General features: G+C 48.8%; 2 protein-coding genes across 10 annotated transcripts in view; one reads left to right on the plus strand and one right to left on the minus strand.

Annotated features, from left to right (window-relative positions):
* The window catches only part of LOC112261780 (F-BAR domain only protein 1), a 78120-nt gene extending 66137 nt beyond the window's left edge, over window positions 1–11983 (plus strand). The window contains exons 16-27 of one of the 7 annotated variants that reach the window (XM_042309392.1): window positions 6842–6893; window positions 7131–7258; window positions 7387–8400; window positions 8560–8735; window positions 8819–8987; window positions 9107–9221; window positions 9319–9474; window positions 9970–10102; window positions 10239–10435; window positions 10627–10691; window positions 11232–11399; window positions 11524–11983. In XM_042309392.1, the coding sequence (XP_042165326.1) occupies window positions 6842–6893; window positions 7131–7258; window positions 7387–8400; window positions 8560–8735; window positions 8819–8987; window positions 9107–9221; window positions 9319–9474; window positions 9970–10102; window positions 10239–10435; window positions 10627–10691; window positions 11232–11399; window positions 11524–11552 (2402 nt within the window). In that variant the 3' untranslated portion in view covers window positions 11553–11983. The remainder of the gene's footprint in view (window positions 1–6841; window positions 6894–7130; window positions 7259–7386; window positions 8401–8559; window positions 8736–8818; window positions 8988–9106; window positions 9222–9318; window positions 9475–9969; window positions 10103–10238; window positions 10436–10626; window positions 10692–11231; window positions 11400–11523) is intronic. The other 6 variants (XM_042309523.1, XM_042309465.1, XM_042309584.1 and 3 more) reach the window with 6 other exon arrangements.
* Window positions 11984–12181: 198 nt separating this feature from the next.
* Window positions 12182–14765, minus strand: part of LOC112241337 (DNA-binding protein RFX2) — a 61292-nt gene continuing 58708 nt past the window's right edge. For all 3 annotated transcript variants that reach the window (XM_024409598.2, XM_024409479.2, XM_024409535.2), the window contains one exon: window positions 12182–14685. In XM_024409598.2, coding sequence (XP_024265366.1) covers window positions 14570–14685 — 116 coding nt within the window. In that variant the 3' untranslated portion in view covers window positions 12182–14569. The remainder of the gene's footprint in view (window positions 14686–14765) is intronic.

The raw sequence follows: 14765 nt of genomic DNA on the forward strand, positions 1-14765 counted from the left end.
TCTCCACTGTTTCTGCAGCGTCAGTAGTTCTCTCTCTCTCTCTCTCTCCACTGTTTCTGCAGCGTCAGTAGTTCTCTCTCTCTCTCTCTCTCCACTGTTTCTGCAGCGTCAGTAGTACTCTCTCTCTCTCTCCACTGTTTCTGCAGCGTCAGTAGTACTCTCTCTCTCTCTCTCTCTCCACTGTTTCTGCAGCGTCAGTAGTACTCTCTCTCTCTCTCTCTCTCTCTCCACTGTTTCTGCAGCGGCAGTAGTACTCTCTCTCTCTCTCTCTCCACTGTTTCTGCAGCGGCAGTAGTCTCTCTCTCTCTCTCTCTCTCCGCTGTTTCTGCAGCGGCAGTAGTACTCTCTCTCTCTCTCTCTCCGCTGTTTCTGCAGCGGCAGTAGTCTCTCTCTCTCTCCGCTGTTTCTGCAGCGTCAGTAGTTCTCTCTCTCTCTCTCTCTCTCTCTCTCTCCGCTGTTTCTGCAGCGTCAGTACTCTCTCTCTCTCTCTCTCTCTCTCCACTGTTTCTGCAGCGGCAGTAGTACTCTCTCTCTCTCCGCTGTTTCTGCAGCGGCAGTAGTACTCTCTCTCTCTCCGCTGTTTCTGCAGCGGCAGTAGTTCTCTCTCTCTCTCTCTCTCCATTGTTTCTGCAGCGTCAGTAGTACACTCTCTCTCTCTCCACTGTTTCTTCAGCGTCAGTAGTACACTCTCTCTCTCTCCACTGTTTCTGCAGCGTCAGTAGTACACTCTCTCTCTCTCTCTCTCTCCACTGTTTCTTCAGCGTCAGTAGTACACTCTCTCTCTCTCTCCGCTGTTTCTGCAGCGTCAGTAGTTCTCTCTCTCTCTCTCCGCTGTTTCTGCAGCGTCAGTAGTACACTCTCTCTCTCCGAGGTTTCTGCAGCGGCAGTAGTACACTCTCTCTCTCCGCTGTTTCTGCAGCGGCAGTAGTACTCTCTCTCTCTCTCCGCTGTTTCTGCAGCGGCAGTAGTACACTCTCTCTCTCCGCTGTTTCTGCAGCGGCAGTAGTACACTCTCTCTCTCTCTCTCTCTCTCTCCGCTGTTTCTGCAGCGGCAGTAGTACACTCTCTCTCTCTCTCTCTCTCTCCGCTGTTTCTGCAGCGGCAGTAGTCTCTCTCTCTCTCCGCTGTTTCTGCAGCGGCAGTAGTCTCTCTCTCTCTCTCCGCTGTTTCTGCAGCGGCAGTAGTACACTCTCTCTCCGCTGTTTCTGCAGCGGCAGTAGTACTCTCTCTCTCTCTCTCCGCTGTTTCTGCAGCGGCAGTAGATCTCTCTCTCTCTCTCTCTCTCCGCTGTTTCTGCAGCGGCAGTAGTACACTCTCTCCGCTGTTTCTGCAGCGTCAGTAGTACACTCTCTCTCTCTCCACTGTTTCTGCAGCGTCAGTAGTACACTCTCTCTCTCTCTCTCCACTGTTTCTGCAGCGTCAGTAGTACTCTCTCTCTCTCTCTCTCCACTGTTTCTGCAGCGTCAGTAGTACACTCTCTCTCCACTGTTTCTGCAGCGTCAGTAGTACACTCTCTCTCTCTCCGCTGTTTCTGCAGCGGCCGTAGTCGTCTCTCTCTCTCTCTCCGCTGTTTCTGCAGCGGCAGTAGTTCTCTCTCTCTCTCTCTCTCTCTCTCCACTGTTTCTTCAGCGTCAGTAGTACACTCTCTCTCTCTCCACTGTTTCTGCAGCGTCAGTAGTACACTCTCTCTCTCTCTCTCTCTCTCTCTCTCTCCACTGTTTCTTCAGCGTCAGTAGTACACTCTCTCTCTCTCTCCGCTGTTTCTGCAGCGTCAGTAGTTCTCTCTCTCTCTCTCCGCTGTTTCTGCAGCGTCAGTAGTACACTCTCTCTCTCCGAGGTTTCTGCAGCGGCAGTAGTACACTCTCTCTCTCCGCTGTTTCTGCAGCGGCAGTAGTACTCTCTCTCTCTCTCCGCTGTTTCTGCAGCGGCAGTAGTACACTCTCTCTCTCTCTCTCTCTCTCTCCGCTGTTTCTGCAGCGGCAGTAGTACACTCTCTCTCTCCGCTGTTTCTGCAGCGGCAGTAGTACACTCTCTCTCTCTCTCTCTCTCTCCGCTGTTTCTGCAGCGGCAGTAGTACACACTCTCTCTCTCTCTCTCTCTCTCTCTCTCTCCGCTGTTTCTGCAGCGGCAGTAGTCTCTCTCTCTCTCCGCTGTTTCTGCAGCGGCAGTAGTCTCTCTCTCTCTCTCCGCTGTTTCTGCAGCGTCAGTAGTACACTCTCTCTCTCTCCACTGTTTCTTCAGCGTCAGTAGTACACTCTCTCTCTCTCCACTGTTTCTGCAGCGTCAGTAGTACACTCTCTCTCTCTCTCTCTCTCCACTGTTTCTGCAGCGTCAGTAGTACACTCTCTCTCCACTGTTTCTGCAGCGTCAGTAGTACACTCTCTCTCTCCACTGTTTCTGCAGCGTCAGTAGTACTCTCTCTCTCTCTCTCTCCACTGTTTCTGCAGCGGCAGTAGTACTCTCTCTCTCTCTCTCCGCTGTTTCTGCAGCGGCAGTAGTACTCTCTCTCTCTCTCTCTCTCTCTCTCTCCACTGTTTCTGCAGCGTCAGTAGTTCTCTCTCTCTCTCTCTCTCCACTGTTTCTGCAGCGTCAGTAGTTCTCTCTCTCTCTCTCTCCACTGTTTCTGCAGCGTCAGTAGTACTCTCTCTCTCTCTCTCTCCACTGTTTCTGCAGCGTCAGTAGTACTCTCTCTCTCTCTCTCTCTCTCCTCTCCACTGTTTCTGCAGCGTCAGTAGTACTCTCTCTCTCTCTCTCTCTCCACTGTTTCTGCAGCGGCAGTAGTACTCTCTCTCTCTCTCTCTCCACTGTTTCTGCAGCGGCAGTAGTACTCTCTCTCTCTCTCTCTCCGCTGTTTCTGCAGCGGCAGTAGTACTCTCTCTCTCTCTCTCTCCGCTGTTTCTGCAGCGGCAGTAGTCTCTCTCTCTCTCTCCGCTGTTTCTGCAGCGTCAGTAGTCTCTCTCTCTCTCTCTCTCTCCGCTGTTTCTGCAGCGTCAGTACTCTCTCTCTCTCTCTCTCTCTCTCCACTGTTTCTGCAGCGGCAGTAGTAGTACTCTCTCTCTCTCTCCGCTGTTTCTGCAGCGGCAGTAGTACTCTCTCTCTCTCCGCTGTTTCTGCAGCGGCAGTAGTTCTCTCTCTCTCTCTCTCTCCATTGTTTCTGCAGCGTCAGTAGTACACTCTCTCTCTCTCCACTGTTTCTTCAGCGTCAGTAGTACACTCTCTCTCTCTCCACTGTTTCTGCAGCGTCAGTAGTACTCTCTCTCTCTCTCTCTCTCCACTGTTTCTTCAGCGTCAGTAGTACACTCTCTCTCTCTCTCCGCTGTTTCTGCAGCGTCAGTAGTTCTCTCTCTCTCTCTCCGCTGTTTCTGCAGCGTCAGTAGTACACTCTCTCTCTCCGAGGTTTCTGCAGCGGCAGTAGTACACTCTCTCTCTCCGCTGTTTCTGCAGCGGCAGTAGTACTCTCTCTCTCTCTCCGCTGTTTCTGCAGCGGCAGTAGTACTCTCTCTCTCTCCGCTGTTTCTGCAGCGGCAGTAGTACACTCTCTCTCTCTCTCTCTCTCTCCGCTGTTTCTGCAGCGGCAGTAGTACACTCTCTCTCTCTCTCTCTCTCCGCTGTTTCTGCAGCGGCAGTAGTCTCTCTCTCTCTCCGCTGTTTCTGCAGCGGCAGTAGTCTCTCTCTCTCTCTCCGCTGTTTCTGCAGCGGCAGTAGTACACTCTCTCTCCGCTGTTTCTGCAGCGGCAGTAGTACTCTCTCTCTCTCTCCGCTGTTTCTGCAGCGGCAGTAGTACTCTCTCTCTCTCTCTCTCTCCGCTGTTTCTGCAGCGGCAGTAGTACACTCTCTCCGCTGTTTCTGCAGCGTCAGTAGTACACTCTCTCTCTCTCCACTGTTTCTGCAGCGTCAGTAGTACACTCTCTCTCTCTCTCTCCACTGTTTCTGCAGCGTCAGTAGTACTCTCTCTCTCTCTCTCTCCACTGTTTCTGCAGCGTCAGTAGTACACTCTCTCTCCACTGTTTCTGCAGCGTCAGTAGTACACTCTCTCTCTCTCCACTGTTTCTGCAGCGGCAGTAGTACACTCTCTCTCTCTCCACTGTTTCTGCAGCGGCAGTAGTTCTCTCTCTCTCTCTCTCTCCACTGTTTCTGCAGCGGCAGTAGTACACTCTCTCTCTCTCCATTGTTTCTGCAGCGTCAGTAGTACACTCTCTCTCTCTCCACTGTTTCTGCAGCGTCAGTAGTACACTCTCTCTCTCTCCACTGTTTCTGCAGCGTCAGTAGTACACTCTCTCTCTCTCCACTGTTTCTGCAGCGTCAGTAGTACACTCTCTCTCTCCACTGTTTCTGCAGCGGCAGTAGTACTCTCTCTCTCTCTCTCTCCACTGTTTCTGCAGCGTCAGTAGTACTCTCTCTCTCTCTCTCTCTCCACTGTTTCTGCAGCGTCAGTAGTTCTCTCTCTCTCTCTCTCTCTCTCTCCACTGTTTCTGCAGCGGCAGTAGTACTCTCTCTCTCTCTCTCTCTCTCTCTCTCTCTCCACTGTTTCTGCAGCGGCAGTAGTACTCTCTCTCTCTCTCTCCGCTGTTTCTGCAGCGGCAGTAGTACTCTCTCTCTCTCTCCGCTGTTTCTGCAGCGGCAGTAGTCTCTCTCTCTCTCTCTCCGCTGTTTCTGCAGCGCAGTAGTCTCTCTCTCTCTCCGCTGTTTCTGCAGCGGCAGTAGTACTCTCTCTCTCTCCGCTGTTTCTGCAGCGGCAGTAGTCTCTCTCTCTCTCTCTCTCTCTCTCTCTCCACTGTTTCTTCAGCGTCAGTAGTACACTCTCTCTCTCTCCACTGTTTCTGCAGCGGCAGTAGTTCTCTCTCTCTCTCTCTCTCTCTCTCTCTCCACTGTTTCTGCAGCGGCAGTAGTACTCTCTCTCTCTCTCTCCACTGTTTCTGCAGCGGCAGTAGTACTCTCTCTCTCTCTCTCCACTGTTTCTGCAGCGTCAGTAGTACACTCTCTCTCTCTCCACTGTTTCTGCAGCGTCAGTAGTACACTCTCTCTCTCTCCACTGTTTCTGCAGCGTCAGTAGTACACTCTCTCTCTCTCCACTGTTTCTGCAGCGTCAGGAGTACACTCTCTCTCTCCACTGTTTCTGCAGCTCTCTCTCTCTCCACTGTTTCTGCAGCGGCAGTAGTACACTCTCTCTCTCTCCACTGTTTCTGCAGCGGCAGTAGTACTCTCTCTCTCTCTCTCTCTCTCTCTCTCCACTGTTTCTGCAGCGTCAGTAGTACTCTCTCTCTCTCTCTCTCCGCTGTTTCTGCAGCGGCAGTAGTACTCTCTCTCTCTCTCCGCTGTTTCTGCAGCGGCAGTAGTACACTCTCTCTCTCTCTCTCTCTCTCTCTCTCCGCTGTTTCTGCAGCGGCAGTAGTCTCTCTCTCTCTCCGCTGTTTCTGCAGCAGCAGTAGTACTCTCTCTCTCTCTCTCTCCGCTGTTTCTGCAGCGGCAGTAGTACTCTCTCTCTCTCTCTCTCCGCTGTTTCTGCAGCAGCAGTAGTACTCTCTCTTTCTCCGCTGTTTCTGCAGCGGCAGTAGTACTCTCTCTCTCTCTCCGCTGTTTCTGCAGCGGCAGTAGTACTCTCTCTCTCTCTCTCTCTCTCCACTGTTTCTGCAGCAGCAGTAGTACTCTCTCTCTCTCCGCTGTTTCTGCAGCGGCAGTAGTCTCTCTCTCTCTCTCCGCTGTTTCTGCAGCAGCAGTAGTACTCTCTCTCTCTCTCTCTCTCTCTCCGCTGTTTCTGCAGCAGCAGTAGTACTCTCTCTCTCTCCGCTGTTTCTGCAGCGGCAGTAGTACACTCTCTCTCTCTCCGCTGTTTCTGCAGCGGCAGTAGTACACTCTCTCTCTCTCCGCTGTTTCTGCAGCGGCAGTAGTACTCTCTCTCTCTCTCTCTCTCTCTCTCTCTCCACTGTTTCTGCAGCGTCAGTAGTACTCTCTCTCTCTCTCTCTCTCGCTCTCTCTCTCCGCTGTTTCTGCAGCGGCAGTAGTACACTCTCTCTCTCTCTCCGCTGTTTCTGCAGCGGCAGTAGTACACTCTCTCTCTCTCCGCTGTTTCTGCAGCGGCAGTAGTACACTCTCTCTCTCTCTCTCTCCACTGTTTCTGCCCCTTACCATGTACTTGATCATTTCCCTATATTCTATCAGTGGTAGGTCATAACTGTTTGTTTCATATGGTATTCATGCATAGCATACTATTACTCCACCTTTAATGTTAGTGATACAGCCTCTTTAATTCAGGCTGTATCACAACCGGCCGTGATCGGGAGTCTCATAGGGTGGTGCACAATTGGCCCAGCATCGTCCGGGGTAGGGGAAGGTTTGGCTGGGGTAGGCCGTCATTGTAAATAAGAATTCGTTCTTAACTGACTTGCCTAATTAAATAAAATAAATAGAAATGTTACTCCCAGTCTGAAGTGATGTGATTTACCGCGTTGCTTCTGGATAAGCTTAACAGTGCGTATCCGTCCAGTGATAAATCGTCAAGGTGGCTGAATGACACTGTCTATTTGTCACGCCTCAGGTCTGTCTGGAACATGGTTTATTAGTGAGGGAGTAGCAGCCTGTGATGCTACAGTAGGAGGCTATTTGTGGGGGAAATGAGCAGACTGGATTAATGATGAGTGCCTTGATTAAAACCATAGCGTGAAGCGCTGTGCTGATGTTGCTTAGAGAAGCTAGGCTAATAGCTGGTATTTATCTTTATGGAAGGTAATGGGTATTCCCTTACGGCTGCCCTCCATCAGCACTCTAGCTAATCACATCTCTCCCTGATTGGGGAGCAGTCCCCAATTAAACTTCACTAAGTGTGTGTATGTGTCTTTTGCAGAGGGAGAGCAGGATGGCCTATGCAGATCCACCTCCAGTCCAGATCCCAGTAGGTGAGTGAATGTCAGTCACACTCCAGTCCTCCCCTCTCTCTGTCGTACATAGCTGTGAGGTGGAGAGATGCTGTGGGAGAAGAAGCCAGCAGGAGATCTGATGACAGTACTGCATCACCTGACATTACCTCTGGCTTTGCTTTTTATTCGCTCCTGGTGACGTATTATCTCCCTCTCTTGCTCCCTCACTGTCTGTTTCCCTTTCTCATTTCTCACTGTCTCTCACCCACTCTCTAGGTTGAGTTCTACTGCGTCAGGCTCGGACAGTCTCTTTGGACCTCCTCTGGAGTCGGCCTTCAAATCAAAAAGCTTTGCTGGTAGAGATCAGCTACAGAGAGCAGAGAGTGTCTTTGGTGCTTCTGAATGTAAATACGGTTTGAAGTATTATGATGACAGGGATAGAAGTTTTTCCAGTCAGTAAAAAGGCCTGATCTTATCTGTGATACATACTGTTTTAGGTAGTAGAATGATCGTCTCCCCTTGTTCCCTCCAGATGCTGCCTTCTCCTCTGACTCCTCCTCTCCTGAGAACGTAGAGGACTCAGGGCTGGACTCACCTTCCCATCAGCCCCTAGGCCCCTCCCCTGAGCCGGCTGGTTGGGCAGCGTGGCCATCTGCAAGTCAGAATAAAGAACCAGCAGGACTGGGCAGGCCAGAAGACTCCTTCCTCACTGTCTTTAGAGACCCCTCCCCGGAACGTAGCCCCCACCCCCAGGACAACCCTGCCAGTATCTGGGCAGCTGCTCCACGATCCTCCCGCCCCCCTCCAGACATGGACCCCTCAGCCCTCTGCTTCCCGGCCTTCTCCCAGTCCTTAGCCCCTCCAGAGCTGGACCCGGCCCTGTGGAGCTGTAAACACATCCCTCCTGAAGACCCCTTCCTGGCTGCCTTCGAGAGGACCGTCACCCAGGAGACCCTGCCCCCCCCTGACGCCTGGGCCCCCCCACGCCCGCGCCCCTCCAGAGACGGAAGGGGGATAGCGGTACAGGGCGACCCGTTCTCCAGCTCCCTCAGTGACAGTAAAACCCTTCCCACCCCCTCCTCCTGCTCTCGCAAGGACAGGGACCGGAAACGAGACCGTAGTGCCCCGCCCCCAGAATCACCTGATGACCCATTCGCCATCACTATGATTGGCAGCCCCACCCACCAGTCAGCCTTAGCTGCCGCGACAGGAATCCTGACCCACATCGTCAGCAGTAGTAGGCTGACCCCCAACTCAAACTCCCTCCCCTTATCCCATCCTAAGAAGGAGCTGGTGCACTGGAACTCTGTCCACAACCCCTTCAGTGAGGGGACCTCGGCTGGGTCTCTGGCCCTGGGTGGAGTGGTCCGGGAGGGAGGGAGGAAGCACCGTGAGTCACGCAGCGAAAGCGAGCCACGCAGGAGCGGCCTGCCTCTCACACGGCATTCTGGGCCACAGGAAGACCTGTGCTTTTCTACTGATAAAGACCAGAACTGCCTGGACCTGAACACATCACAGCCGCCCTGCAACATGGGCTCACACAAGGGTATGAATGTTGAACACTACACTACTGGCCTCAGATGTCTATGCACTAGCTATATTTTGAGATTGGATTTTCTAAATATATTTTCTCAAATGTACAACTATATTTGGCTCTATTCCAAACCCCACACGGTCTTTTAGACAACTTCCTCTTGTCTTACAGGTTGTAATATTGGTAATGTTCCTCTAGGTTCGAAGCAAAGCTTCAGGCAGGACAGTGCAGAGCTGCTGGTGGCAGCCCCTCCCAGACCAGCCAGAGCCAAGAGGTCCTCAGGCAGACTGAGTGGCTGTGAGGGAGTGAGTGTCTTCAGGAAAATCAACTGGACTACAGAAGCTCTGGTCTGGTCTCCTAGATCTGTGCAGCTATAAGCCTGTAGACAACTACTTACTGTAACTGCTTACTTTTTCCTGTGTGTCTTCAGTCCAGGTCAGTGTGCTCGTCTCCTCAGCCGGAACCCAGCCCAGACCTCACCTCGTCCTCCTCCTCCAGCCCCAGTGAGTGGGGGGCACAGACACGCGCCCCCAGCCCTGCCAGAGGTGGGCAGCCCTCACCCCTCTCACATCTGAACCAAGACCATGCGCCCCTACACAGTTAGTCTGAACACAACACTTTTTAAACCTGTTTTTTTAAAGATACTCAATAGCATAAAGCGCTTATGAATAAGGTCATTACCTTGAACTTGTCATAGACATAGCTATTCTTCCCACAGTGCATCTGTCTCGCGGACCGAGCCCGATCTCCCTGAGCACCCAAGAGTTATGGCCTGTGGCTGCAGCCATCACAGAATACATCAATGCTTACTTCAAAGGTGGACAACACAACCGGTCAGCATACATAAGCCCTCTGTACACCAGGTCCAGTGTTATTACCTATTATACACAGGCCTGCTGAAAGCTAAGTGTGTATGTTTCTCTTCTCTAGCTGTCTGGTGAAGATCACAGGAGATCTCACCATGTCTTTTCCTGCTGGAATCACTCGTATCTTCACTGCTAACCCAAATGCCCCGGTCCTCAGCTTTCGATTGGTCAACATCTCCCGGGTTAACCACTTTCTGCCCAATCAGAAGCTGCTTTACAGGTAGCTTAATATAAGCTATGGGATTGGTTGTGAGGTTATGAAATATAGACAGGTTGCGTGACAATGTCACACAAATTATGCGCGCACATCGCAAGGGTAGAAGGCTGTGTTATGATTCTGAATGATCTGATAGCTAGCAACAATGACAAGACGCTGCATGTTTGGAATCATAGGTGGCTTGTTTCAGATAGTTTATCTGGTTCTCGATGCCTTTTTTGAGGTGTTTTTGCTTTAACCACATCTGACATTACAGCTAAAATTTGCTAACTAACAACTGTAACAAAGTGCTTATTGTGCAAATGTGTTTGAGAAATATAGTTTACATGTAGTCAATAATCCTATGATTCGAAGCCAACCTAGTCTGTTTTGCCCCGAAGATGCACGCACATTGGTTTTTGTTACTAAACAACACAGATGTCTACATATTGATGTACATATTGATAGATGTCTAGATATAGATATGTCTCATTCTTCGGTTTGTGTTATTCTCCACAGTGACCCCTCTCAGAGTGACCCAGACACCAGGGACTTCTGGTTCAACATGCAGGCACTGAACCTTTACCTGCAGAGAGAGGCTGAGCTCAACCCCCTGGCCTCCTACTATAATGTGGCCCTACTCAAATACCAGGTGACTGATGAAGTACAGTGGTACTCTCTTACCTTCTGTCATCTGAAGTTACACAAAAGTATTCTTCAAGATACACATTTTCCCTCGTCTTCCAAATGACAGCATCAACAACCTCTCCCAACTCTGTTCCTCTCAGGTGTCGTCCCAGGACCCTGGTCGTGCTCCCCTCCTGCTGTCAGCAGAGTGCCAGCGTAGTGGCACGGTGACCCGTGTAGCACTGGACTACCACTGCTGCCCAGCCACCGCCCCCTCCACCCAGCTCACTGCTGTGCAGGTGCTGCTGCCCCTCGACCACACCGCAACAGACCTGCAATGCCAGCCCCCAGCCTCCTGGTAAGTTAGGGTGGGAGGAGGGAATGAAAGGGGGGATGTATGGTGGGCGGAGGGATGGAGGTATAATGAAAGTAGGAGAAAGGACGGACTGAAGGTCAGGGAGAAGGTGAGGACAGACTGGGAAAGAGGGGGAGAAAGAGAGAAGAGTGGGAACTGGGTTGGCCCCACTGACCCTTTGTCTGCCTTCCCAGGAATGCTGAGGAACGACAGCTACTGTGGAAACTACCCAACCTCTCCCCTACCAACCACAGCAAAGGTTACTTGTCTGTCTACAGTACATCCACACCCATCTCACTCAATGGCCACATATCAGTCCTATTCTAGCTATATAAATTATGGTTAAGGAAATATAAATGCAGTATAAAGTTCTTTATTCCAAGTCTGGCCCTTGACTACATTATTGCATTGAGTGCCACCCTCTTCTCTATTTTAATATGCAGCCTCTATGAAGGTATCATTATCTTAAATATCAAGATTAGCATATGAAAGCTGAGCCTGAGTGGAAGATGGGTCAGTGATAATCCCTGCCAATTCTCCTTTATATTATCATTTTTTAAAACATTTTAGTCATTAAGCAGATGCTCTTATCCAGAGCAACTTCTAATTAGTGCATTCATCTTAAGATGGCTAGGTGAGACGAGATCACAATCGTACAAAGTAGATTTTCCCTCAACAAAGTATTTCTCAGTCAGTGCTAGTGGGAAAAGTGCCTTTTTTAAAATAACAAGCCAGTGTGATCAACTTGCTCCTGTTAGTGGAGGGAACTGAAGAATGTGTAAATTGTTGGTTGTTCCAGGCTCTGGTACTCTGTGTGCCAGCTGGCAATGCCTGGAGGTTCCTCGTGGACCTCCCCCCAGCCTGGCAGTCCAGTTTGTGGGCTCCGGGGCCTCTCTGTCGGGCATGGATGTGGAGCTGGTGGGCAGTCACTACCGTATGTCCCTGGTCAAGAAGAGATTTGCCACAGGTACAGTAACACCATATGTTACTAAGCCTGGCCAATAAGATAGTGTGTGGGCCTTGGAATTTGACAAAAGATTGTATGGAATTTTTAAAATGTGTTTCACCACATGTTTGTGTTTCCTTGGCAGGGAAGTACATGGCAGGCTGCTCCTTGTGAGGAGCAATAGGAGTTCCTGGAGTACACATTGCACTTTTAGCCCTCTGGGCCATACTGACCTCCTTCCCCAGGAGGTAGAGGACAGACAGACTGGGATGGGTTTGACATTGGGACCAGACACCGTGCTCACTCATTCTCCTGGCTTTGGAGGAGAATGTGCACTTAACATGTGTATGCTGACCTTGCCGCTAAAAAGGATCAAGCTCGTTTTCGGACCTAGCCTTTTCTTTTTCAGCTCTGAATTGTACACGCAATCCTCGCCCTTTCCCAGGGGAGGGTACCCATCTTTTTTTCTTGTATTGAATCTTGTTTGTTGTGTTTGCATTGTGTTCTGTGTGCCTTTTTATATCAGGAGTTTGAAAACTGGATGTAAGAAGTTGGCTTTATTGGAGAGAATTGTGTGTATGAATATAAACATACTACTAACATAATGTCTTGAACAGAATTTCCATGGAAACTTGAATTTAATGTAAATATAAGGAATATTTCTGCACATATAGACTGAATCATTGTCAGTGATAACAGTATTAACACTTCATTGGCCAGGAAGACTCATTGAAAAATGTTAGTAAAGCTGTTTTTCCAAAATATACACATTTCATTAATAAATTAACGTGGCCAAAAACAGATGGTTTCCACCAATTTATTACACATTGATCAGTACAAAATACAGTTGAACTATGCAGTTTGTTACAGACTGTATGCCCTCAAGCTAGGTAAAGTGTAGTCAAGAATGTTTAAAAATACATAAAAATAAGGGTTCAATATACTTGTAAGAAGAACCAGATTTAGTTCAATAAAAAATAATCCTCAGCCAAAAGTCTAAACAGCATTACAAAAAACATTAAAGTTCACGTAGAAATTACTTTCCAAAGCACTTAAAAGGCAAAGTACTGTGACAGGCACGAGTTACAAAGAGCTCAGGATTCTCAAGCTACTACAAACTCTGTGGGGGGGAAGTAAAATTCAACCAAAAGTGTTTAGAAAGTTCATGTCAATCAGTAATTAAATCAGTTATATTTATTCATAAATAGAAATGGAGATTCTCTTAATATGGACATGTGACTGACGGTTAATTGGGCACTTACACCCCAAATATCAACACTGTTACAGTTAAATATTGTTGTGTTGACCATAAGACATAGAAAATGATCAAAACAAGACAAAACGTCTGCGTCACACACATCAGTCCCAGCCACTAAATAATCAAAGCAAGGAGGACATCCCCTTTTAAAAGCACAAACGGTACAGTATGGGAAGAGAGAAATTATTGGGGAAAGACCAAGTGCTGGATTCAATCCGTATTGCGAAAGATCTGTGTTTAAAAATGTAAAAGGTAATTTCCGTTTACCATGAATGCAGTCTTCGAACGTTGCCTTTCAATTTCAATCTTCCACAATACCGGTGTGATCCAGCCCCATGTGAACTCAAAAGGCCATTAATAAACACATTTTCTACATCATATTAAGAAATATATTTATGTATGTTTAACAGTTTGTTGGTTTCGCACAATCAGTACAGTACAATTGTACGGCTATATAATATGTAAATCATCTTTAGAGAAACCGTCTCGAGCCGTTTACACTTTCATATATCGAGCATTAAACTAAACATGGATCAGGATATTCTGAATATTTCCCCCTCCAATCAAAATGGAACGAGTCCATTTGAGTAACGGTACCATTTAAGGGGGTGAGCCACACTGTCTGAACTCAGAGCATCAGTTGAACTGAACAGATGCAATTAGGAGTTCCCTTTTAAGGGTTTTGGCTTCAGAGGTCCAACGCTCTTTCATGTTTTGGTAAATACATACTATTTTACATCCCTTAAGAAATTCGACATGGCCCAGTTTGGGCCAGATATACGGCTCCACAAAATGGATGCCAGACAGCTCCAGTTAACCCAGAAGGTAGATCATCATATATATATACATACAATCTGGTGGTTTCCTGAACACAGTTCACCACTCTCATTTCAGTCTTTAAAACATAAATCTAAAGGTCTCATCAATATAGATGCAACTGGCTTGTCCTAGACTCTGGGGTGTGACATCTAGAAACACCCCCCAAAGTTCTAGAGTCATGGATCAATGAGACCAGCATTGTGTGCATCCTGAAATTGAGTTGATGCCAAACGGCATCATAGAATAGTTACAATTTGGATGAAAAGTTATATATATATATATATATATGAAGGTTACTTGAGTATGGGGGAGTTGGTAGAGTTAACAGTGGCTACTCTTTTATAGTTGCCTCATAAGAACAAAGCAGAGCATAGAAAAGGAGGAGGTAACTAATCATCTCATACGGCCAGGGTGTTAGAGGTCCCTACCATCCCATCAGCAATGAGACTAGGGTCTTTTTCTCTGCATCAGGCCCTACTGACAGAGCCACGAGTGGCCTCGCTGGTGGGAGAGGGACAAGTCCTTTGGGTCAGTTGGTTGCATCAATGTGCGTTGAGGCAACACGTATAGAATAATCCTATTACACCTACAGGTTTAAAGGTGCTTTAGAATGTCTGAGGTTTTGAAACAATACATTCATACTGCGGTAGAGGCACAGCTGAGGGAGGAGATAGACATCTGTAGTAGTGGTGGTTAAAGAGTTAGCATCTAAGGCACTGGAATTACACTATGGCACAGCTAATAAAGGATAAGAAACACACCACTCATACAAAGTTACATGTATCCAACATGGGTACTGCACAAAGTCATTCTTATTCACAGTTGCAAAACAGGGGAAAAAAAACAGAAATTTGAACTGTATACCCCTGTCAGGTCAAACCAGACCCACTTGGTGAGCATTCATTGTTTTCCCTGGGATAAAGAGTCCCCCTTTAAATACACTAACTAGGAGGAGTGGTTGGGTAGGGGCCGAGCCTGCTGCTCTTCTCTATATACACTGAACACACTCGCTGTGTAGCAGGCTGGGCTACCGGCTCTTAGTGTGCTGACAGGACCAGGAGAGCCCAGAGCTTCAGCAGGGCTCCTGAGAGAGGGTCACGGGCCTCATCTGGACTCAGATCTCCTGCAGCGAGTGGTTGATTTCGATCCTCTCCCTTTTCACGGTCGGTTCGTTGGGCCCCCGGCCCTCGTCACTGCCCATGTCACTCATGTCGTCTGAGAAGGACGGGTCTGAGATAGGAACAGAGGTTAACAAAAAGGTAAGGTCTAAATTGATTCCACATTGAGACATAGGGGACAGCAAGTCAAAC

Source organism: Oncorhynchus tshawytscha, linkage group LG01, assembly GCF_018296145.1.
Source record: "Oncorhynchus tshawytscha isolate Ot180627B linkage group LG01, Otsh_v2.0, whole genome shotgun sequence".
Lineage (NCBI taxonomy): Eukaryota > Metazoa > Chordata > Actinopteri > Salmoniformes > Salmonidae > Oncorhynchus > Oncorhynchus tshawytscha.